This window comes from Anolis sagrei, chromosome 2 (genome assembly GCF_037176765.1).
Source record: "Anolis sagrei isolate rAnoSag1 chromosome 2, rAnoSag1.mat, whole genome shotgun sequence".
NCBI classification, from domain to species: domain Eukaryota; kingdom Metazoa; phylum Chordata; class Lepidosauria; order Squamata; family Dactyloidae; genus Anolis; species Anolis sagrei.
Genome location: NC_090022.1, coordinates 174,837,433 through 174,863,317, shown reverse-complemented (window position 1 = coordinate 174,863,317; position 25,885 = coordinate 174,837,433). Strand labels below are relative to the sequence as shown.

The window sequence follows — 25,885 nt, the reverse complement described above, 5'->3', positions numbered from 1 at the left end:
CGAGTGTGCCGTTACACACAGATGCTTTTAAAAACAAAACTATGATGTGCTGTTCCCTATGTCTGGGTGAACTGCCGGTGATTTTCTTGAGAAGATTGAGATTTTCAGCAACTGAGTCTGTTACCAGTTCTGAACATCAAAAAAGGATATTTATTTCTCAAAGTTGCAAACAGAACAGTCAATCGATTAAACCAAATAGATATTCCTTCTTTCTCTTCTCCACCAGTTACTGAGTCAGCCTTTCCCCAAGTGGCAAAGGGATCCAGGGATGCTTCACCCTAATCCAGAGCTGTTGCCTTTTAGAAAGAACAAATCTTTCCCTATCTATCTAAGGTCCAGATTAGCCTTGGAGATAAGGCAATGCAGTCTCTCTCTCTCTAGAAGACTCTATAAAACTCAATTCTCAAAGCTCAATATGTATTTTTCTTTATACTCTATAACTCTCTTATAATCTATCTAACTATAGCTCAATTCTTCTCAATAAACTTCTCTGTCTATCTTAATTTCTCAATTCTCAATTGTTTTTACAGTGGTTTGTCGGAGCTACCTGTCTGGCCACCAGCACAACAGATTCCTTCTTCAGAACTGAACAGGCAGGGAGGACTCCAAAATGGAAGTCTTTCCCGAGGAGCAGGGGCGGGCTCAAAGAGCTGCTCCCTAGGCCAATCATTGCAAAGAGTTTGCAGACTGGCTTTTCCCGCCTTTGGCTGTTAAACTCCTGCCTTTGCAAGGCTGCAGCAGCTCCTGAGAGAAAGGCAAGGGGCAGCCACTCCAAGCAACTAAAAAAGCAATGCAAACCAGTCTCCTGGGAGACGGAACAGTGAGACTCTACTGCAGGGGTCACCAAACTACGGCCCACGGGCCACTTCTGGCCCGCCAAGGGCCCTGATCCGGCCCGCTGAGGAGGAGCGCTCCCCCCCCCCACACAGTGCCCCTCAGTTGGCTGGCTCACGCTGTTCTATGGGGCCCGATGGACAGTGTGAGCAAGCCAAGGGAGGCTGCTCCGCGTGGTTTACTTGCGAGTAAAGCACCTCGCGAAGTGCTTTACTCACAAGTAGGCCGCACGGGCCTGCTCCTCCCTTGGCAGGCTCACGCTATCCATCAGGCCTGATGGACAGCGTGAACCAGCCAAGGGAGGCTGCTCCACGTGGTCTACTCACAAGTAGGCCGTGCGAGCCAGCCAAGGGAGGCTGCTCCGCATGGTCTACTCGCAAGTAGGCCGCGCGGGCCTGCTCCCCCCTTGGCAGGCTCACGCTATCCATCGGGCCTGACGGACAGCGTGAGCCAGCCAAGGGAGGCTGCTCCGCGTGGTCTACTTGCAAGTAGGCCGCGCGGGCCTGCTCCCCCCTTGGCAGGCTCATGCTATCCGTCAGGCCTGATGGACAGCGTGAGCTAGCCAAGGGAGGCTGCTCCGTGTGGTCTACTCACGAGTAGGCTGCGCGAGCCAGCCAACAAAGGATTCTCTCAACAAAGGATTCTCCCTAAAAACTGTCAGGCTATGAAATGGCAATCAAGGTGGCCAGTTGAAACATTCATACCTACCTCCAACAGACAAGAGTTGTTTCTCCCACCCTGGATCTTCCACAATTTTCCTGGTTAAAGGTTTTCCTCTGACATGAAGTCCAGTCGTGTCTGACTCTGGTGCTCATCTACATTTCTAAGTCGAAGAGCCGGCGTTGTCCATAGACAACTCCAAGGTCATGTGGCCAGCATGACTGCATGTAGCGCCGGGGCAGCCTCCCTTGGCAGGCTCATGCTATCCGTCAGGCCCTCCATCAGTCTGAGGGACAGTAAACTGGCCCCCGGTTTAAAAAGTTTGAGGACCCCTGCTCTACTGTATATACCCAGGGACAGATCCATTTGAGAATAATCCACATCTTCTTGCATCCTGCTGTTTCATCATTAATGCTAAAGTGAATGCATTTCAAAGTTTGTGCTAGTTTTTTGCAGACAAGGACAACCTTTTGGCATCCTACTGCAAAAAAAGGAAGGAAGGGAAAATCTTGCTATTGGGGGTGATTCAGAGGGGAGTTGTATACAGTGTGCCCGCACACAGTTTTATCCCTTAAAAAGAAGAAGAAACAGGATAGATATATATTTCAGTATTTGAGTGATGGAGTTCACACCCTAGAATTTTAAAATTTAAATTTAAAAGGTAATATGGAACAGTGCTACAAGGGGACAGCAATGCTATTTATATGTGTATACAGATTGTTTCAAGAGTACAGAGTACATTTTTGGATCATTACATCAGCGGTCATAGCTAAAATTCTGTGCAGTAGATCAGTGTTATTGTCCCCATTTTGCAGGTGGCTGGTGGTTTATTAAGACAGGGCAAATATATCAGGAAGCTGAACATTTGTTGCTACTGGGTTTTTGTTTTTGTTTTGTGGGTGGGGATTTAAATACCGAAATGAAGTTCCTGTTGTCCGACCTAGAGTATTCTCTGTTTTATTTCCACCCACAAGAGGTCTTCTTAGACATATCAGAATAATATTTCTCCTTTTCTTTACCTTTTTTCTAATCTATCGTATTTAGAATTGCAGTGCTATAGTGCATTAATTGAATGATATTTTTACACTATCTATATAAATAAAAATGTAATGTTCATTTGTGGGATTAACAGAACTCAAAAACTGCTGGGAAAATTGACCCCAAATTTGGACACAAGAAACTTAATAACCCAAGGAGTGACTATCACTCAAAAAATTGAGTTTGTCATTTGGGTGTTGTAGTTGCTGGGATTTATAGTTCACCTACAATAAAAGAGCATTCTGAACTCCACTAACGATGGAATTTATTTATTTTATTTTATTTATTTGGGGTGCTTCTACCCCGCCCTTCTCAACCCCCTAGGGGGGACTCAGGGCAGCTTACAAAAGGCACAATTCGATGTCCAACAATTCACAAAATACAATGTACAAATTATAATATAGTGTTAACAGTTATGACTAGTTAAAACAATCAAAAACAATACAATAGCAGCAATAAAATCATCTTGTGGTCAATGTTCACCAATTCATAGATCCATAATCCATCTAGCATTGTCATTGTCTTTTGTCCATCTGCCAGCTTACCCGAAGGCCTGGTCCCACATCCAGGTTTTTAACTTCCTTCTGAAAGAGAGGAGGGATGTTGATGACCTAATTTCCCCGGGGAGTGCATTCCACAGGCGAGGGGCCACCACCGAGGCCCTGTCCCTCGTCCCCACCAGCCTCACTTCTGAAGCAGGTGGGGCCGAGAGCAGGGCCTCCCCAGAAGATCTTAAACTCCGAGGTGGGACGTAGAAGGAGATACGTTCAGACAGGTACGCTGAACCAAACGTGGCACACAGGACTCCCATGACCAACAGAAAATACTGGAAGGGTTTGGTGGGCATTGACGTTGAGTTTGGGAGTTGTAGTTCACTTACATCCAGAGAGCACTGTGGACTCAAACAACAATGGATCTGGACCAACCTTGGCATGGATATTCCATATGCCCAACTAGGAAATAGACCTTGACATTTGGGAGTTATAGTTACTGGGATTTATAGTTCACCTACAATCAAAGAGCAGTACTGATGGAATCGTTTCAGGAGTTGCATGAGACGTCTATAGACAGTCCACGTTTCGCAGGCGTACAGCAGGGTTGGAAGGACAATAGCTTTATAAACAAGTCCCTTGGTATCCCTACGGATGTCCCAGTCCTCAAACACTCTCTGCTTCATTCGGAAAAACGCTGCACTCGCAGAACTCAGGCGGTGTTGTATTTCGGTGTCGATGTTCACTTTGTTGGAGAGGTGGCTGCCAAGGTAGTGGAAATGGTCAATATTTTGTAATGTTACATTAAGCTGTATCTCTGGCATTGGAGAGGGTTTGACTGGTGACTGCTGGAAGAGCACTTTGGTTTCTTGATGTTCAGTGACAGGCCGAACTCCTCCGTCACGTTGTGCAAGCTGAGGTGATGTTTGTGAACTGTTTCTGTGAAAGCTCATGCTAAAATAAAAACGGGTTAGCCTTAAAGGTGCTGCCACGTTCCTTTGTTTTCTTCTCTATATCTCTTTTTCATATTGCAGTAGATTAACATGTGTACTTCTTTGAAACTATCCAAGCATGGTCTACATCATGCATCTACAAACACTGGTCCTCTATGTATTGTCGAAGGCTTTCATGGCCGGAATCACTGGGTTGTTGTAGATTGCCTCTAGACCATGGCCATACAGCCCGAAAAAACCTACAATAACCCACTGGTCCTCTAGCTGTTTGGACCTCCAATTCCCAGAATTCCTGACAGTAGAACAAGCTGGCTAGAGTTTCGGGAAGTTGGAGGCCCAAATACCTGGAGGGCCACGGTTTGAGGATGCCTGGTCTGCACTGATTGGTTGAAACTCTCTAGGGTTTTAGTCATGGGATCTTTCCCAGTCCTGCCTGGAGTGCCCACAATGGACTGGGCACCTTTCCATGTGTGAGCCACTGAGCTCTCTAAGCCTTCCCAATTGTCATATTCATTGCGATACAAGAAGGATGAACATAATTGGGAATCTGTAATGTAGAAGCCATTTGGACTAGGAGCAGAGAGAGATTTCATCATCTTCTCCCAAGTATGACATGTTGCACATTGTGTTTCCAGGGAGCTTCCCTTCTTCTTCATAACCCCAAGATAGGTCACTTTTCCTCTCACCAACCCAATTTTCTTTTTTTTTTAATGATCTTTATTCAGTTTTCAAAATACATTAAAAAAGACAGGAGGAGAGGGGGAGGGAAGGGGGAGAGGGTACAGTTTCAACAGGTATCACATCTACACCGAAACATACATACACACTACACTAACTATCACCCCTACCAAACCCAATCACCAACCCTATTTTCTGAAGTTCCAGGAGACCAGAAATTTCCACTGACCTTCTTTCTTCCTCTCAAGTCTGCAGGACGAAACCTCAGCTAGAGGGAATGGTGAGGGAGGAAGGGAGTTGTTTTTGGATGAAATTCACATACAGTATTTTTCATCACAATGTTGGAGAAGACCTATTCTGGATGTGTTCTAAAAATCAGGTCCTCCTGAATCCTGTCCATTTTTCTCTCTGAGGGTACCTCTACCGTGTACAGTTAATGCAGTTTGACACCACTTTAACTGCCATGGCTCAATGTTATGGATTCATGAGATTTACAGTTTGGTGAGGCACTAGAATTATTTTGAAGAGAAGGCTTATAAAACTATAATTCACATAATTCCCTGGCATTGAACCATGGCAGTTAAAGTGGTGTCAAACTGCATTAATTCAACAGTGTAGAGGCACCTTGAATCAGGGTAAGGTCCAATAGATGAGGAGAAAAGCTATCCAGAACTCTGATCCTGTTCTAGATCCTAAACCAGTGGTTCTCAACCTGTGGGTCCTCAGATGTTTTGGCCTTCAACTCCCAGAAATCCTAATAGCTGGTAAACTGGCTGGGATTTCTGGGAGTTGTAGGCCAAAACACTTGGGGACCCACAGGTTGAGAACCACTGTCCTAAACTCTGGGGCTATGGGATGGATGTGGATGAGTGACAGCTCATTCTGCCTCTGTGCTCCTGTGCCAAGCATTTGGTGGGTGATCATGTGTGTATGTCCTGCTGATTCCAGCTGACCAGGCTGCTGGTAATAAAATCCCAAAGGGTGAAGGCTGGTTTGCTTTGGGCCTGGTTAGTTAGTTGGCGAACTCAGGCTGCGGAAGGCAGGATTTCTGGATCCCAAATAGCCCCATCCTCCATTTCTTCCACAGTACAGGAATTACAGGATGTTTGGATATATTGACTTAAGTTCAAAGGAGGACAGGCAGCAGCTATAGATAGACATGTATGCATTTCTATGTAAAGAGTCGTGAAACAAATGACTGTACCTGACAAATAGGCATTTAACCATTTATGAGTTTATTGCGCCTATCAGGATAAGGGTGGGTAATACAAGGTCTATATTGTTTGATTTGGTTTTTAAAACTGGTTGGTTAAAAATGGAGCATATTGGTTTTTAACCAAACATTTGAAATATAATTTGTGCACATTTTTGCTTTGATATGCCTTGTTGTTTTTGGAGCAGAACTCTGATTATGATGTTGGTTGGGGAGAGATATTGAAGAGAGATATTGACAAGCTCCTGTTTAAGGAGCTCCATTGGCTGCCGTTCATTTACTGGGCCCAATTCAAGGTGCAGATGCTTACCTACAAAGCCCTAAACGGTTTGGGACCCATCTACCTGCATGACTGCATTTCTGTATATGAACCCACACAATCTCTTCATTCATCTGGAGAGTCCCTGCTCACGATCCCACCTGCATCGCAAGCGCGATTGGTGGGGACGAGGGACAGGGCCTTTTCGGTGGAGGCCCCACAACTCTGGAATTCCCTTCCCAAGGACATCAGGCAAGCCCCAACACTGGCTGTCTTTAGAAGGAGCTTGAAAACGTGGATGTTCCAGTGTGCCTTCCCAGAATAAGGAATCCTAAATAATATGTCCTAAATGCACTTTATGAGAGACTTAGAATTGTCTGCACGTCCACCTATCCTAAAATATCCATCCTATTTCCCTTGGACATGCCCAGCATTTTTAATTTCAACTCTTGCACTTGGCCCTGCCACAGGTTTTTAAATGCATAGTGTCATTATTGTACTGTTTTTTGCTTTGTTATGAGTTATTTATTGTTGTATTGTTGTTGTTATGGTTTTTTTATGATGTACTTGGGCTCGGCCTTTTGTAAGCCGCACCGAGTCCTGCGGGAGATGGTAGCGGGGTATAAATAAAGGTTATTACTATTTATTTATTATTTTAAGCTGGAATGTGTATTTGTGCCAAATTTGGTCCAGTGAATGAAAACACATCCTGCATACTGGATATTTACATTTCTATTCATAACAGGAGCAAAATTACAGTTATGAAGTAGCAACAAAATTAATGTTATGGTTGGGGGCTACCACAACATGAGGAACTGTATTTAGGGGTCGTAGTATTAGGAAGGTTGAGAAACACTAGTCTAGATCCAGGGAAGTCATGCTTCCCCTCTATTCTGCCTTGGTTGGACCACACCTGAAGAGAGATATTGACAAGCTGGAATGTGTCCAGAGAAGGGCGACTAAAATGATCAAGGGTCTGGAGAACAAGTCCTATGAGGAGCGGCTTAAGGAGCTGAGCGTGTTTAGCCTGAAGAAGAGAAGGCTGAGAGGAGATATGATAGCCATGTATAAATATGTGAGAGGAAGTCACAGGGAGGAGGGAGCAAGCTTGTTTCTGCTTCCCTGGAGACTAGAACATGGAACAATGGGTTCAAACGACAAAAAAGGAGATTCCATCTGAACACGAGGAAGAACTTCCTGACTGTGAGAGCCGTTCATCAGTGGAACTCTCTGCCCTGGAGTGTGGTGGAGGCTCCTTCTTTGGAAGCTTTTAAACAGAGGCTGGATGATTTGGGGGTGATTTGAATGTAATATTCCTGCTTCTTGGCGGGGGGTTAGACTGGATGGCCCATGAGGTCTTTTCCAACTCTTTGATTCTATGGGGAACCTTTTTGTCAAATGGTGACGTAAACAGTGTGGTGAATTGGTTTGAGCATGAGAATACTGGAGATTAGGGTTGAAATCACCATTGGGCCATGAAAACCCACTGGAGGACATGGGGCCATCCACACTCTCTCAGCCACAGGCAAAAAAACTGTGATAGGTTTGTCTTAGGGTTGCCAGCAGTTGGAAACGTTAAGGAACAACCTAAAGGAGCAAGTGGTTCAAAGGGAAGTGATAACAGAATGCCAAAAGGGAATAAATTCTTCTCTCAACTCATTCCTCCAGTATTAACTTCAGTATGATGGGTGCCAGGCATGTAGCTGAGGGGGGGGGGGGGGGGCTTGAGAGGCTTCAGCACCCCCCCCCCCCCAAATTCTCATTGTGGTTCGCAAAAAGGCCTTACTGGTGCATTATTTAAACTGTTATGTTTATTCATATCATGATCTGATCACCATACTCAATATATCCCATATGCATGGGGGTATTGGGGTAATGATACAAAAGGTTTGCTAGGCTAGACCCTCTTTCACTCAGACTCAGCCCCCCCGAACCCCCCCTGAAAAAAATTAAGCCCCCCCCCCCCCCCCCCCGAAATGAAATCCTGGCTACGGGCCTGATGGGTGCAATAAACGCAGCAAAGTAAACAATACAAAAATCACTATGTCTAGTTTTACACTGCCAATTAATACAGTTTGAGCTGCATTATATTGTCAATATAGAACCATATGATGCAGTTCAGTGCAGTTCAAACTGTATGATTTGGCAGTGTAGGACCAACCTATGACAATCCGTTCAAAAACACAGTTCTGAACCAGAAACCAGTATTCAACTGGTTAATTCGTGTCCTCTCCCGGCCTTAGATTTCTGTCTAAGGTGATCAGCTGATGTGGGGAAGGAGCAGGGAAAGAGAAGGGAAGGAGTTGCACCCTTCACCTCTGGCCCCTGGATCTCCCCCAAGGAGGAAATCGGGGAGAGCCAAAATATCCGTCTCTCCTCCCTTCTGCCCCGCCTTCAAGGAAAATACTTTGCAGGAAGAAGAAAGAGAGCGAGAGAGACGCAGTTATGGAGTCTGACCTGTGAGTGGACTCTCCTTACTTCTTGGGTTGGGAAATCTGAAACAGCTCAGCCTATGAGGAATGTGGGACTAGAGTGTGGGGATATGTGCAGTGGGGTTCAGGGGGCATGCCGATTGGGGAAGGGCAGAAAGTGGATTATTTTTTGCCAGCCTGGCTGGCAAAAATGCTGAGCCAGAAAGATTTTGACCAGATCCAGCCCTCACTGTTTTTCTTAAATTCAGACTCCTACCAGGCCCCGTCTACACTGCTTTATATCATCATATTGTGCAGTTCAATGCAGTTAAACTGCATTATATGAGCCAACACTGACCAAATAATGTGATTTCAAACTGTATTGTGTGGCAGTATAGATGGGGTTTCGGGGGCCCAGCTTGCTGTCATATCTTCAGTTCTTCTGAGAGCCCTTCCTTTTGACTCAAAGATCTCCTTTTGTAACTTTTTGTTGTTGTTTTAAGAATAAGCAGATGGCAAAGAGGAATCTGTTTTATTAAGGAGTGAATTTTTCAAAACACACATTTATAAAAAGAGTTCTGCCACACCGTATTGCATTAAAAGTACAACATGCAAAACTATTTAGCTGCCTCATCTCAAGGCAGCACTTGGAAAAGTTACTTTTCTGGACTGCAACTCCTGGAGAATTCAGGGAAGTTCTTTTAGCTTTTCCAGACTCCTTCCTTCAGGTTGATATAAGGAACTGTATGGATTTTTCCTGCCCGTCGGTCTTTCTAGAAGTATTTGCACTGGAGTTGTGAGTATGTGAATGCTGGAGGAAGTCTATAGAAACACGAGAAGGGTATATATGCACATCCTAGACTTGATGGGATGGTATAGGTTAGGACTGGGTGACCCTTGTGGTCTCCTCCAGCTCTATAATTCTGTGATATAAGAAAGAAAAGGAGTTGAATAGTTGAGGAGGATTTTTTTAATCTTCCTGCATAAGTAATTGTGATGCACAGGATTAAACATCTGGAAATAGAAACTGCACAAGAACACTAACCTTCTTCAGAACCGATGATCCTCTAATGCAGCATTTCTCAACCTGGGGGTTGGGACCCCTGGAAGAGTCGCGAGGGGGTGTCAGAGGGGTCGCCAAAGACACAGTATTTCCTGTTGGTCATGGGGGTTCTGTGTGGGAAGTTTGGCCCAATTCTAACCTTGGTGGGGTTCAGAATGCTCTTTGATTGTTGGTGAACTATAAATCCCAGTAACTACAACACCTAATGTCAAGGTCTATTTTCCCCAAACTCCACCAGAGTTCATATTTGGTCATATTGATTGCCATGCCAAATTTGGTCCAGATCCATTATTGTTTGAGTCCACAGTGCTCTCGGGAAGTAGGTGAACTACAACTCCAAAACTCAACGTCAATGCCCATCAAACCCAGTATTTTCTGTTGGTCGTGGGAATTCTGTGTGCCAAGTTTGGTTCAATTCCATCATTGGTGGAGTTCGGAATGCTCTTTGATTGTAGGTGAACTATAAATTCCAGCAACTACAAATCCTAAATGACAAAATCAACCCCCCCCCCCCCAACCTCACCAATATTCAAATTTGGGCGTATTGGGTGTTTGTGCCAAATTTGGTCCAGTGAATGAAAACGCATCCTGCATAACAGATATGTACATTACGATTCATAACAGTAGCAAACATACAGTTATGAAGTAGCAATGAAAATAAATTTCTGGTTGGGGGTCACCACAACATGATGACCTTTATTAAGGGGTCACGGCATTAGGAAGGTTGAAAACCATTGCTCTAATGAATGAAATCCTCCAGGAACTGCAACTATTAACATTCCTCACCATTGACTATGATGGTAGAATGATGGGAACTGTAGCTCAGCAACATCTAAGGAGGTTGCATGATTCTTGAACTTTATGCCCTATTTCCTAAAAGAGAGGTGTGAGAGCCTCTCCAGAGCTGACTGGGGCAACTTCTATATTGCCATATAATCCAGATTATCAAATCAGATAATCCATATTTCAACGCTGTCATACCATATATGCTAATAATATAATATATTGTAATGTAATGTAATATATTGTATATACATATAATATTTATAATATAATATAATACAATATAATTCTAATAATAATATATTATAATTATATATTTTATATTACATGTAATATTACTAATAATATTACAATATAATGGTATAGTACAATATAGTAATATATAATACCGATATTGTACTATGCCAATAATATAATGTATTGTATGTATATATATCTTGTAAGGTGCTCTGGGTCCCTTTCAGGGTGAGAAGGGTGGCATATAAATGTCATAAATAAATAAATAATCCAGTTGGAAGCAGATAATCTGAAAGTTATATGTCAATGTACAAGGGGCCTAGGTTTTTTTTTAAAAAAAAAACAACAGGATTTTTGATTTAGTAATAATGTTTTTCACATTAAAGAGGGGCAAGCTTTTTTTTCAGCTGCTCTAGAAGATAGGACACAGAACAGTGGCTTCAAATTGCAGGAAAGAAAATTCCATCTAAACACTAGGAAAAACTTCATGATTGTTCAGCAGTGGAATATCAAATCAAATCAGATCAGCAGTGGAATATGTTGCCTTGGAGTGTGCTGGAATCTCCTCTGGAGGCTTTTAAACAAAGGCTGGGTGGCCATCTGTCAGGAGTGCTTTGGTTGTGTTTCTCCTGCATGGCAAGGATTTGGAGAAGTTGACCCTTGTGGTCTCATCCATGATTCAGTATCTGACATCCCATCCAATTGGCATCTTTGTTGCCTAAGATAATTGTTGCAATAACAAAGGCAGGATTAGTACAATATATCATTTCGCAAGCTTTCTCAGCTGCAGTGCAGATTACTAACTGGTGCGAATTACAGAGAGCGGTCAACCCTCCTGTTTAAGGAGCTCCACTGGCTGCCGTTTATTTTCCGGTCCCAATTCAAGGTGCAGGTTCTTACCTACAAAGCCCTGAACGGTTTGAGACCCGCCTACCTGCGCGACCACATCTCAGTCTACGAAAACACACAACTTCTTCGATCTTCCAGAGAGGCTCTTCTCTCGCTCCCGCCCTCATCGCAAGCATGACTTGTGGGGACGAGAGAGAAGGCCTTCTCTGTAGTGGCCCCCTGGCTCTGGAATTGCTCCCCAGAGATATTAGGCAAGCCCCCACCCTGGCTATCTTCAGGAGGAGCCTGAAAACTTGACTATTCCAATGTGCCTTCAATGATTGAACGTAAGATACTCCCTCACCAAACTCTGCATAAAATGACCTCAGAAGCACTTTATTTTATGGTTCGTGCAATTAAATCCTATCTCATCCCCAGATCCCCTCTCTGATATGTTACATTGTCCTATCTCCCAGTGTTTTAAAATTTTATCTTTGAATTTGGCCCTGCCCAGTGTGATCATTTGTGTTTTAATGTTTGAGTTTATTTTGTTGTGTCGCTTATTTATATTGGTTTTGCATCTTATTTTATTTTCTGATTTTCTGTTGTGTTTTTGTGTTATATTGTGTTTATTGTATTGATGGGTGTGGCCTCATGTAAGCCACCTCAAGTCCCCTTGGGGAGATGTAGACAGGGTATAAATGAAGTATTATTATTATTATTATTATTATTATCATTATTATTATATTAAAGTGATTAGGTGAATCTTGGCCATGACTGTGCATTAAGGCTCTATTAGCTTTACAAAAGATGCAAACTGCTAGAACTTGTTTATTGCTATGGGTCAATGTAGTTACCGTCTATTCTAGATTTTCTTCCTGGACCTGGCTGTTTTTGAGGAGTGTTTGCATGTCAAAATAAACCACTACACCACTGTGTATCCATTGCTTAGCACAGTGGTTCTCAACCTGGGGTCCCCAGATGTTTTTGGCCTTCAACGCCCAGAAATCCTAACAGCTGGTAAACTGGTTGGGATTTCTGGGAGTTGTCGGCCAAAAACATCTGGGGACTCTAGGTTGAGAACCACTAGCTTAGCACTCTGCATTCTCTCCAGGTGCTTTGATTGTGCTTTTCCTGCATGGACTGGATGGGTTGGACTGGATGGCCCATGGTGGTCTCTTCCATCTCTATTGTTCTATGATTATGTGATTCGGGTTTCCCTCTCCTTTATGATTAGTCCACAGCTTCCAAGGCAGAGCTTTATGTACAGTATTCTTGGAATTCCTTTTGAGAGCCACATACAGACTACTGAAGTTTCTGAAAGGGCATCAACAAAAGGGCTTTTAATCTCATGGATGCACTTGCAATTGTAAGCCGAAAGCAGCACTGAATTTATGCTCAGGTGTGCTTTCTGTTTCAACAAAAGCAGAGAGAAAGGGTTTGGGAAATTATTATTATTATTATTATTATTATTATTATTATTATTATTATTATTATTATTATTTACAGTATTTGTATACTGCTTTTCTCACCCCGAGGGGGACTCAAAGCGGTTTACATATAAGTAATGGCAAAATTCAATGCCAGTACAAACAATTACAATTATACACTACAATTAGACATAAATCAAGTTAAAAACAGTACATCCACAAACAATAAAACAATCATCAAAACAGTAGAACAGTCTTGTCCATTAAATCGCCATTCCAGTCATTGTCTTTCTGAAATGCTGCATACATTTACTTCTACTGTCCGAAGACCTGGTCCCAAAACCATGATTTTTTTTCTAAAAGCCAGGAGGGAGGGAGAGGATCTTACCTCATTTGGGAGTGTGTTCCATAAGCGGGAGGCCACAGCCGAGTAGGCCCTGTCTCTCATCCCCGCCAGACACATCTGTGCTGTTGACGGGAGTGAGAGCAGGGCCTCCTCGGATGATCTTAGATTACGAGGTGGGACATAGGGGTGGATGCATTCGGACTTGCTGGGATCCAGATCCTACTACAGAAGCAGAACTTAGCATTAGCTGATGAAGTGTGATCTTTACTAGAAATCTGTTTCATGTTATGGGTTTTTTTCTTGTCCGGAGTGACTTGAGAAGCTGCAAGTCGCTTCTGATATGAGAGAATTGGATGTCTGCAAGGACAATGCCCAGGGGATGCCCAGATGTTTTTCCATCCTGTGAGAGGCTTCTTTTATGTCCCCACATGGGAAGCTGGAGCTGACAGGTGGGAGCGCACCCCGCTCCCCAGATTAGAACCACCAGCCTTTCAGTCAGCAGTTCTGCCGGCACAAGGGTTTAACCCATTGCGCCACCGATGGCTCCATATTATGAGGTGTCCATTAAGAACTGATGAACAGTGGTTTGGTGACTGAAAAAAGACGTAGAAAGAGAGAAATAGTGGAATCAAAGTCTCCAGCTCCTGCTATTTTGCTAATTGTATTAATTTGGCTAAGTATGGCACCTTCATGTATACAGTCAACAACAGGTCTGTATATAGGGTGCTGGGGCGAATAGAATCATAGAGTTGGAAGAGACCTCATGGACCATCCAGTCCAACCCCCTGCCAAGAAACAGAAAAATTGCATTCAAAGCCAGGAAGAAATACATTATTTCCCAATACTTTGTTAGAGGAATCTCACTGAGAGTGAAACGGTGAGCTGTATATGCCAGAAGTTCAGTCCCATTATCCTGCCTCCACAGTATGGCCAATACTTGAGATGGAGTTGTCCAACAACATAGGAAGTTTGTTGTAGTTTTTTTCATGCTATATGGCCATGTTCTTGAGGCATTCTCTCCTGACGTTTCGTCTGCATCTATGGCAAGCATCCTCAGAGGTAATGAGGTCTACCTCTGAGGATGCTTGCCATAGATGCAGGTGAAACATCAGGAGAGAATGCCTCTAGAATATGGCCATATAGCCCCAAAAAACCTACAACAACCGAGTGATTCTGGCCATGAAAGCCTTCGACAATACAATATAGGAAGGGTTACAGGTTCTCCCCACTCCTGAGGTAGGTAAAGAAAAGCAAAACATATCCAGACCTTGGATAAATAACTTCTTTGGATTATAACTCCCCGAACCTGTCAGCTAGCACTGGGCTTGAAGCCCTGAGAGCTTTTGTCCAAAAAAGCCACTTGTTTAAGCTCAGCTTGCAACCTATAAAACCTCTTATTTCTAAAATGAATGACTTGGCACTCAGGCCTTCCTGTAGCAGTTTATGTTCAGCTCGGAGAAAATACCATGGTACCTATTCTCTGTGTCAGAACGTTTTAAAAATAAACACAGTGTGCTTTTACTTATGAAGTGACTGTGCTACCCAGTCCTATGAGCAGGTGGAAATCCATCTGATATTTCCCCATAGTAGGGCAAGGGATGGGGCTGTAGCGACACCCATCTGTCTGAAACCAGGCATGCGAATGGATCCCTCTCAGCTATGAAAATAAGCACAGCTAAAAATATGTTGCTGCAAGTCAAACATCCCCTGCCTTCAAGCTTTGTTTTCTAATCTCAGATATCCCAGGATGGTTTGGAGGGTTGGTTTTTTTGCACACATTTAGTGCTACTTTTGTTATCTTTCCCTGCCAAGAGACTGATTGTGATAGTAGCAGAAGCTTTCCTGTTTTTCAAGGAAGGTGAGTAGATTAGTGCTGCCCGTTTACTCTGGGAGGGATGGGTCACCCTTTGCATATGTCAGGCAACTTTTCTCATATTATTTTGATCAATATGAGGAGTGTCCTACAGTCAGAGGCGGCCCTAGGTAACTTTCAACGGTAAGCAAACAGTATTTCCCCCCCCCCCCCCCACCAATCATTGATATATATTTTCTGTTTGTCGTGGGAGTTCTGTGTGACATATTTGGTTCAATTCCATCATTGGTGGAGTTCAGAATGCTCTTTGATTGTAGGTGAACTATACATCCCAGTAACTACACTTGCTGCACTTGCTCCCTTGCCTGGCCCGCTTTGGGTCCAGAGGTGTGCCTGAAGACCCCGGCGTGTGCACCAAAAGTCACCTCTTCTCCTGACTTTCTTCTCAGCCATTGGGACTGAGAGAGAGAGAGAGAGAGGTGGAGATGCCCACCTTTCCTGAAGGTAGGCGCAAAAACAAAGGAGGGAGCGGAGGTGGGAGATACCTCCAGCGGAGGGGCTCTCTCTCTCTCTCTCTTGGTCCCAATGGCTGAAGAGAAAGTCAGGAGAAGAGGCAACTTTTGGTGCGCATGCCGGGGTCTCCAGACAGGCCTCCGGACCCGAAGCAGGCCAGGAACGGCTGCTCCACCCCTTGGCCCACCCGCGGATTGGGGAGAGGAGAGGAGGCGGGTGGAGCGCCAGGGGATCGGGAAAGGGAGCCGGTCATGGGGAAGGGATCGAACGGGGAGAACGATTGAGCGCTGGCTCTACTCGCGCACCCGGTGGCCAGGTGGAGCAGGAACGAGAGGGGATAGGTGAGGTTCAAGGGCCCGGCCCCTTTGGAAAGAGGATCGCCCAGCAGCGAGGCAAGAAAGCCGAGGCTCTCCCCGGACTGCTAGGGCTGTTGTGAGCTGAGGGGGCGCTCCTCAAGTGGCAGTCGAGGGGCATTTACAGAGGCGCCTCTGTGCCCCTAGCAAAAAAAAGTGTTCTGCGACCGCTTACTTCGCATAATCGATGAGCCACCCCTGCCTACAGTCTCTCCCCCAGACTGATGAAACACTGCAATAGTACACTGGAATAAGAAACTGCTTTTGATCCTTTCCCCCAATTTCCCCCCTGTTTCAGCCATTTTACTTTGTGTCCTAGGAGTTAGGGAAATTTCCAGAGCTTCTCAGCAAGCATGCTGGATGCCTGGCTGATTTGGGGAGTTGTAGACTGAAAAAAGGGGAATGTTCCCTATAGCTGGCCAGGCGAGTGGCCATCAACAATACTTCACAATATCTGGTGCAGCCGTTCTGTCTTTCTCCCTTTTTTTCAATTGAAAAATGTGATGCAGTGGCAAAAAAAAAGAAAGAAAGAAAAAAAGAAAAAACAACGGGATTTTGGCCTGCATCAATAGGAGAATAGTGTCTAGATCAGTGTTTCTCAACCCTGGGGGGGGGGGGTGAGGAGGGGTCACCTAAGACCATCAAAAAGCACAGTATTTTCTGTTAGTCATGGGGGTTCTGTGTGGAAAGTTTGGCCCAATTCACAAGGAAGAACTTCCTGACTGTGAGAGCCGTTCAGCAGTGGAACTCTCTGCCCCAGAATGTGGTGGAGGCTCCTTCTTTGGAAGCTTTTAAACAGAGGCTGGATGGCCATCTGTCATGGGTGATTTGAATGCAATCAGGGGTTGGACTGGATGAATTCCAGTGCACACTGCACATATCTTACTTGTAGTGCAAAAAACACTTTAAAACAATACAATAATTAAAATGAAGAACAATTTTAACAAATATAAATTTATTAGTATTTCAATGGGAAGTGTGGGTCTGCTTTTGGCTCATGTGATAGGATTGTTGTTGTTGTTGTTGAGTGCTTTCAAGTCGTTTCAGACTTAGATTGACGCTGAGCGAGGGCCAGGTTAATGACCTTGGAGGGCCGTATTCGGCCCCCGGGCCATAGTTTGAGAACTCCTGCTGTAGAGGAAGGAAGCACGGTTCTAGAGATGTGTTGGAGGATTCAGTGTGCAGATGGTGGCGGGATATATTGTACATGCATACATTCACAACCCATTAAGACATCTGTGATAGCGTCTTCCTAGTAATTGTAGACTTTACTACAAATATTGCGAAACCCCAGAGTTTGGAAAAGTTCCTTTTTTGACTGTTGGTCCCAAGCAGCATGATCGGGAGCTGGTGGGGGTAGGGTGCTTGTAGCTATGGTCTAAGAAATGAATGTTTGAACTTCTTCCCAGCTGATTTCTGGACTTCAACAAGCTAAGTCATAAATACCTGACCACATTCCTGGTTATTGTTGCTATTGTGTTAGACTTCTCAAACCTGGTTCTGCTGTGCACTTCTTGCTCCAGCCTCTCTCCTCTTGTTATGGAATGAGTAACCAATTCCTGCATTTAGCTCTCCCTGGGCCAGTTCCCTGCTCTTCTGTCTCCTCCCTTGTATCTTCAAGTGCCCCTGGTTCTTGAGTGGTCCCTTGCCCTCCCTCCTTGGTGCTTTCTTGCTCTCATATCCTGCTGCTGGTAGTAGTTCTCTGACCCAAGTTGTCCGGCTGCCTATCTCTTCCTGACCCCTGTGACTCCGTGGCCCCTCGTCTTCCTCCCAGGGAATTGCTGCTGCTATCTGTTTTTCTCTTTCCTTTTTCTATCTCTTACTTCCTCTGGCTCTCTTTCTTCTTCCTGTGGCCTAGTGTGTGGCTGAGTCTCTTTGTTTGGCCTGGGGGCATTGCTATGTTTTTTTCTGTTTGTTAGTGCTGTCCTTCTTTTTCTTGACTTTGTGTTTTTTCTTCTCTTCCTCCCCACCCTTTCTCTGCCCCTCCATCTCCTACCCATCCCTCATTCACCTCCCATTTCTCTTCATCTGTACCTCTTCTTCCATTTATTTTCCTACATGCACCTTCCTCCATTTCTTCCTCCATCCCTCCATCCTTTCTCTCTCTCTGTCCCTGTCTCTCTCTCTTTCTCTCTCTGTTGCTCCGTCTCTGCTGCCTTCTATAGGTCGTCCACGTGTCCCACTCTGCACCAGTACTGCTGCTCTGCTCAGTCGCTTCTCCACTCGCAGCTAGCTTCCCCTGCCAGGCACACAGGCTGCAGGTAAGCCACTCAGACCCACCGCCACCCATCCACCTACCTGCTGTTCACTCACTCAGAGCCATCATCATGTCATCAAAAATCCAGCATCCCTTCGGATTCTGAGCAAGGGGAGAAAGTCAAGTGGAGTGGAGGCCTACCACAGGTCTAGGAGTAGAGGGGCTGGCTTCCTAGAACAGCTTTCCACAACCTGGCTCCTCCAAAACATCTCATCAACCTTCATTAGTGTGGTTGGCTATAGCTGAGAGTTGTAGTCCACCCACATTTGGAGGGGACTAAGTTGGAGAATGCTGATCTAGGAAGCTTAAAATAAGAGACCCATTTACATTGCGGAATTGTAACACTATTATTCCATTTTAATAATCATGGTTCCACCCCAGTGAATCCTGGGATTTGTTGTGTAGAGGCATACATAGCTGGAGAGCTCCTTTAGTGCTTCTAACCAAATTACAAACCCCAGGATTACTTGGATGGGAACTGTGTCAATATAAGTGGAATCATAGCACTGTAATTTCATAGTGTGAATAAGTCCCAGGTGAATGGCAGGGTTTTTGGGTTCTTTCCGTAGTACTATCAGATCCATGGAGTGGGTCAGGAGCCAGCATTGAGGGTTTCATTCTCATTTGTGAGTCTGAGCCCATTTCTGTGAAGGGCTAAAATATATTATTTGAAATTTAATATACAGGGTGAGGCAGCATAACTTCCTTTTTTAAAATGTGCGCCATTCAGTCGGCTTACATTATAAAAAGACGTAGTGGAGCGCTAATGGTCTCGTTCGAGAGGCGGGAGTATAAAGTTTTGTCCTGACACAGTTCAGCCTCCATCATGCGTTGGAACAGTGAGGAATATGCTTTTGCTGTTGTGGCCTACTTTTCGAACGGATTTGGAGTGGCCGGCCCGCTCCCCAGATTTGGGCCCTTGTGATTTTTTTCTATGGGTTTTTTTGAAATCCCATGTTTTGTGAACCGTCCAAGGACCCTACAAGATTTGAAGACCAACATCCAGGAAGAAATTGCCTACATAACGCCTGCTATGCTGGCAAGAATCATAACAAACGACAGAAATCAGTTTACTCAGGGTATGGAGAATGGAGAATGGGGGACGTCACCTACCTAATTTGATCTTCAAAACTACATAAAACAAAACTTAAAGTATGCGCTTACATTATAAAAACATTCTGATTCATACAATGGGTTTTATTAAGTTTTGAAAAAAGGAAGTTATGCTGCCTCACCCTGTATTTCAATATATTAAAAATATTGTGTCGATTTCTGGGCAAGATGTTTTCAGTAGGACCCCCTTATTCCTTATTAATGTTTCTTCTGCCTCTTTGCTTGCTCACTTATTCAGCCTATACAACATCGAATGGGGAAAGTGGAAAGCAAGCTACTATGGGCTCATTCAAGTCCAGTAAACAATGGAGGGCGAGAAGGAGGAACAGCAAGACCCAGATTTGTGGGTGGTGGTGGTCAGCTTGGGTTCGGACCTTGGCAGGTGTTTGACAATGCCAACCCTATGCGCATGGAACCTGTTGCCCCAGTTTACGGGCATACTGGATTTTGCCTGTTCCATGGCCATTACATCTTCTGTGCATTCACCCTATGCCCTTGTCCTGCTCACCTGCCACTGAAGTGCTGCTCAGTCCTGCTGTTTTCACTGACATTTCCTCACTGCCTACTTTCTTTCCTCCTCCTTTTCTTCTCTCCCCTTCCGGCTTAAGATTGGGGGAGTGGTGGGGAGGAAGCTAATCTCCCATATTATGCTCTGGAGAAAAAGAGGCTGGGGCAAGGTCCATTCTGTGCAGTCCCAAGGCCCTCAGAAAACTTTGGATAAAGACCTTCTCTCCCAGGAAGAAAGTGTGTCTGTGTGTGCGTGTGTTTGCTTTGGAGCTTTGCAAGAACATCAAAGAAATATGCCAGGTAACTGCTTGTGTGAGTCAGAAAGATCAGACAAAGAAGAGTCCATAAAAGGATAAGAATGATAGCATGCTGGCCAGGAAGACTTTGACCTTTGAAGTTTCAGTAAGTCTTCCCAGAGTCACTAGTTAACAGAGTTGCTGCTCCTTCTGTGCCCGCAACAACCAGGGAATATAGAGAAATTAAGCAGTTGAAGCTAAGCTCTGGCACTAAGTAAAAGTGGGCAGCTTTTGAGCCGCCTTCCACTCCTCTTGCTGTGCCTTGAATAGTGGATTGATCTGCGGCAATTAGCATGGCAGCAGCTAACATTCATCTCTATGAGATGAAAAAGCTCACCTCTTAACCCCTGCAAATAAAGATACTCTCAAAAGCGCACAGCTTGGAAGGCTTCTTCAAAAGTTAGCAGCCACAGAAACATGTTACTGGCTTCACTTCCGCCGCTCAGGCTGTTGTTAAAGGCAAAAGAACAGGGCCAATGTGATGTGGCGGCAAAAAAAGCCAATGGGATTTTGGCCTGCATCAATAGGAGCATAGTGTCTAGATCTAGGGAAGTCATGCTACCCCTCTATTCTGCCTTGGTTACACCACACCTGGAATATTGTGTCCAATTCTGGCCATCACAATTGAAGAGAGATATTGACAAGCTGGAATGTGTCCAGAAGAGGGCGACTAAAATGATCAAGGGTCTGGAGAACAAGCCCTATGAGGAGTGGCTTAAAGAGCTGAGCATGTTTAGCCTGAAGAAGTGAAGACTGAAAGGAGACATGATAGCCATGTATAAATATGTGAGAGGAAGTCAGGGAGGAGGGAGCAAGCTCGTTTTGTGCTTCCCTGGAGACTAGGACACGGAACAATGGCTTCAAAGTACAAGAGAGGAGATTCCATCTGAACATTAGGAAGAACTTCCTGACTGTGAGAGTCATTCAGCAGTGGAACTCTCTGCCCTGGAGTGTGGTGGAGGCTCCTTCTTTGGAAGCTTTTAAACAGAGGCTGGATGGCCATCTGTCAGGGGTGCTTTGAATGCAATATTCCTGCTTCTTGGCAGGGGGTTGGACTGGGTGGTCCAGGAGGTCTTTTATAACTCTCTGCCCTGTAGTGTGGTGGAGGCTCCTTAGAATCATAGAATCAAAGAGTTGGAAGAGAGCTCATGGGCCATCCAGTCCAACCCCCTGCCAAGAAGCAGGAATATTGCATTCAAATCACTCCTGACAGATGGCCATCCAGCCCCTGTTTAAAAGCTTCCAAAGAAGGAGCGTCCACCACACTCTGAGCAGAGAGTTCCACTGCTGAACGGCTCTTTTCTTGTCGTTTGAAGCCATTGTTCCGCGTCCTAGTCTCCAGGGAAGCAGTAAACAAGCTTGCTCCCTCCTCCCTGTGGCTTCCTCTCACATATTTATACATGGCTATCACATCTCCTCTCAGCCTTCTACTGAGAAGCTTTTAAACAGAGGCTGGATGGCCATCTGTCAGGGGTGCTTTGAATGCAATATTCCTGCTTCTTGGCAGGGGGTTGGACAGGATGGCCCATGAGGTCTCTTCCAACTCTTTGATTCTATGAAAGGAGAAGTGGATGTATAGGTGCATAAACAAACAATACATACATACAGGCTCTATGATTCTATGTACTGTAAAGAGATTTGTGTGCTTCCTTTTACACATTATGAGCATGAACACATACTTTCCATGACACCATAAAGCAAAAGTGAGCAATGTGTTCCTCTCCAGATGATGGATTTCAGCACTCATCAGCTTCAGGCAGTATAGCCAGTGGTGAAGACTGCCCACACCTTTATTTTAAATTAATATATTTATCATAGTACCATATAACTTTCGTGGAACGGAGTCTATTTCATCAGAGAAATGGAATTTTGGCAGGAGAACATTCAGTGCCTCTGATGAAATAGGCTCCATTCCTCAAAAGCTTATGCTATAACAAATGTGTTAAGTCTTTTGAAATGCTGTAAGACTCGTATTTTTGCTGACTATCGTGGCTAAGACCTCCGTAATTTTCTAATTGCTATTTTTTTTAACCCTAGGAGGTTTCCGCTGCCTTTAACAGCTGACTGACAGGATTCAGCTTTCATTTTTCCAAGTGCTGAATCTTTTCTTTGTTGAAAGCTGTTAAAGGTACAAAAGTCAGATTGGAAGATTGCTCATTCCTTCTCTCCCCCTCCCTATATATACATACAGAGACACAAAAGCAGAGGAGCGGAAGGTTGTCATGTAACTCTGCATAGGGGACCTATTGCATTTGGATTGTCACACTTTGTTCAAACCTGGTTTGTCCTGTACATTGGTTAACACAGCATAGCATACGTTTTTGTTCCTTGTGAGCAATGCAGCCCCCTCTCCTCTGGTTGCAAACTACAATGGAGAAATGTAATGAGCATGCTTGGTCTACCACCATTTTTATAATTCCTGTGTCACATTTCCTAGCTTCTATGTGCAGTGAAATTGTTACTGATTTTTATTTGCGACTGCCTTGTTTGCACATTTCATTTCTCTTTGTTAAAGGTAACTTGGGGAAACTTCCACTGCTTGCTTTGGACCAGAAATTTATGCTGAAAACTGCTGGGAGCGATTTTCCTGCTTCTTGGCAGAATGTGGTTGGACTGGATGGCCCACGAGGTCTCTTCCAACTCAAGGATTCTATGATTCTAAACAAGATTGTACTATATTCCAGCATATAAGACGACTGGGTGTATAAGATGACCCCCAACTTTTCCAGTTAAGATATAGAGTTTGGGATATACTCGCCGTATAAGACTACCCCTCTTCCAACACACACCAAATAAAAAAATTAAAAGCATCAGATTTGATTTCAATATGGTAATTTTCCTATTACTGTACCTCCTTCTCTGCCTCTCAGATCTCGCATATGCACACCTGCACCACTTCACTGCAGTCTTCAGGAGCGAGATCTGAGAGGCAGAGGAGGAGGTATAGTAATAGGATACAAGGGTGGGCTAGACAGGTAAAAGAGGTGTGTTTTTCTGGGCCCAGAGCCACTCTATCTCTTTTTTCCATACCCTGGGTGCCCCGGACGCCTACGGCTTGCTCCACCCTTCACTTACACCTTCCCGGTGAGGCGCTCCTTCACCTCACCATCGGGACCGCATTAAGTCCACGAATCCTGATGAATGGATTTTCTTCTACCGTACTTGTACAACGTTGCCCTTAATGCTTTCATACACTTGCTGCATACGGCAGGGATGTGGCCACTGCCATTTTTTAGCTCCCCCTACAATATGCAGTAACCACAGATTCTCCAATCCAGACTGGAAGTTTCAGCACCCACTCTATAAGACTATTCCCGGCATATAAGATGACTCCCGCATATAAGACGACTCCCATGCATAAGACTACTCCCATGTATAAGACGAGCTCTGACTTTTGAGATGATTTTCTTGTGTTAAAAAGTAGTCTTATACGCCAGAATATACAGTAGTTGTCTGTTCTATGTACAAGAAAGTAAAGAGAAAACAGAGTATTTGAGCAAGCAAATAGAGGCATAGGTTTCCTCAACCAAAGGAAAACTACACTTCCTTCTCTCTGTGTTCATATAACCTACAGCAATATTTAATTACTTTCATGGGCTTTGAAAAAAAGCAACAATGTAATTGACTTAATCCTGTACAGTAAAAATATATACAACCAAGTCACAGCTTGGGAAAATTACTTCTGGAACTACAGTGCCCCACATCCCCAGGCAGTGTGGCCACTGGGCATATTGGTTGAAGGATTCTGGGAGTTGCGGTTAGTCCAAACAAGTAACTGCTTCCAACTCACCAAAGAGAGTGTCTAGAGCTGGGGTCCTCAAAATTTGTAAACAGAGGGCCAGGTTACAGTCCCTCAAACTATTGGAGGGCCGTATTATAATTTGAAAAAAACACGAATGAATTCCTATGCACATTACACATATATTATTTGTAGTGCAAGAATGCTTAAAAACAATACAACAATTAAAATGAAGAACAGTTTTTACAAATATAAACTTACTAGTATTTCAATGGGAAGTGTGGGCCTACTTTTGGCTGACGAAATAGAATTATTGTTGTTGTTGTTGTTGTGTGCTTTCAAGTCGTTTCAGACTTAGGTTGACCCTGAGCGAGGGCCGGGTAAATGACCTTGGAAGGCCATATCTGACCCTCGGGCCTTAGTTTGAGGACCTCTGGTTTAGGGCTTTGTAGGCGATAACCTGCACCTTGAATTGAGACCAGAAACTTTTCGGCACCCAGAATGTGGTTATCACATCGAGATTTGTACAGAGCAGGGTTGCAATCATCTGAAATTGGAAATGTGTGACTTGACCAAGATCAACCTGTGGATTGTCATGGCCAATCAGGAATTTGAACTCTGATCCCGTCATGGTCCAACACTCAAACCATTGCACCAATTTGGCTGCATTACTGAAAACTTACTCCTGAACTGACAATAGGCACCAATTTTATGGCTCTTCCTGAGCCTCTTAGAGAAAAGAGTCAAAAGTACCCACCTTCTCTCATTCTTTTTTCATGTGGTTTTAGGTGGACCACTCTCCAAAACAAACATTTCAGGGAGGAGGGAGCAAGCTTGTTTTCTGCTCCCTGGAGACTAGGATGCGATACAGTGACTTCAAACTACAAGAAAGGAGATTCCATCTGAACATGAGGAAGAACTTCCTGACTGTGAGAGCCGTTCAGCAGTGGAACTCTCTGCCTCGGAGTGTGGTGAAGGCTCCTTCTTTGGAAGCTTTTAAACAGAGGCTGGATGGCCATCTGTTGGGGGTGCTTTGAATGCAATATTCCTGCTTCTTGGCAGGGGGTTGGACTGGATGACCCATGAGGTCTCTTCCAACACTTTGATTCTATGATTCTATGAGAGGTTTATAGTTCAGACTATAAGAACCAAAGTGTTGTAGGAATTATATTAGAGAACAGAGTTGCCAATTTCAGCTGGAATCCAAACTAAATTTTAGTCCTAACTGAAGTTAAACTTATTCAATGTAATGCTGAACTCCATTGATTGAATCGGTCTGCTTTAGGTAGGATTAGCAACAAAATTCAGGATTTTATTTCTATTTGGGTTTCTGTGCCTCAGAGGAGCACAATGGCAAACCCTTTCACAACAAATCATGTCAAGCAAGACTGTGATAGGTTCACTATAAAATGGGGGTGACTTGAAGCAGCATAACAACAAACCAGTGCTGTTTAAAGTGATAGTTTATGAAAATTGTTTTCCGTTTCTGGCAAGTTTACAAGGAAGAAACAACAGCCAATTGGCACATCTATAGTACTAGTCCCTGGCACATCAGGAAATATTGCCGGTCCCTCTCCATACTAGATAGCTTGAGTAGCTCAATACTAAATTCTGGTGACTGACAGATTATAAACATTTAAGGCTTAAGGAGCTGGGCATGTTTAGCCCGAAGAAGAGAAGGCTGAGAGGAGATATGATAGCCATGTATAAATATGTGGGAGGAAGCCACAGGGAGGAGGGAGCAAGCTTGTTTTCTGCCTCCCTGCAGACTAGGACACGAAACAGTGGCTTCAAACTACAAGAAAGGAGATTCCACCTGAACATGAGGAAGAACTTCCTGACTGTGGGAGCCGTTCAGCAGTGGAACTCTCTGCCCCGGAGTGTGGTGAAAGCTCCTTCTTTGGAAGCTTTTAAACAGAGGCTGGATGGCCATCTGTCAGGGGTGCTTTGAATGCAATATTCCTGCTTCTTGGCAGGGGGTTGGACTGGATGGCCCATGAGGTTTCTTCCAACTCTTTGATTCTATGATTCTATAAGGCAGACCCCAAGGCTGAAAAATTGTTGAATGGC

At 44.4% G+C, this 25,885-nt stretch overlaps 1 protein-coding gene across 1 annotated transcript in view; it reads left to right on the top strand.

Moving 5' to 3' along the window:
• The window catches only part of IQSEC2 (IQ motif and Sec7 domain ArfGEF 2), a 331,690-nt gene that overhangs the window by 138,254 nt on the left and 167,551 nt on the right, over positions 1 to 25,885 (top strand). The window contains 1 exon segment of the mRNA XM_060763237.2: positions 18,069 to 18,164. Within this exon segment, the coding sequence (XP_060619220.2) occupies positions 18,069 to 18,164 (96 nt within the window).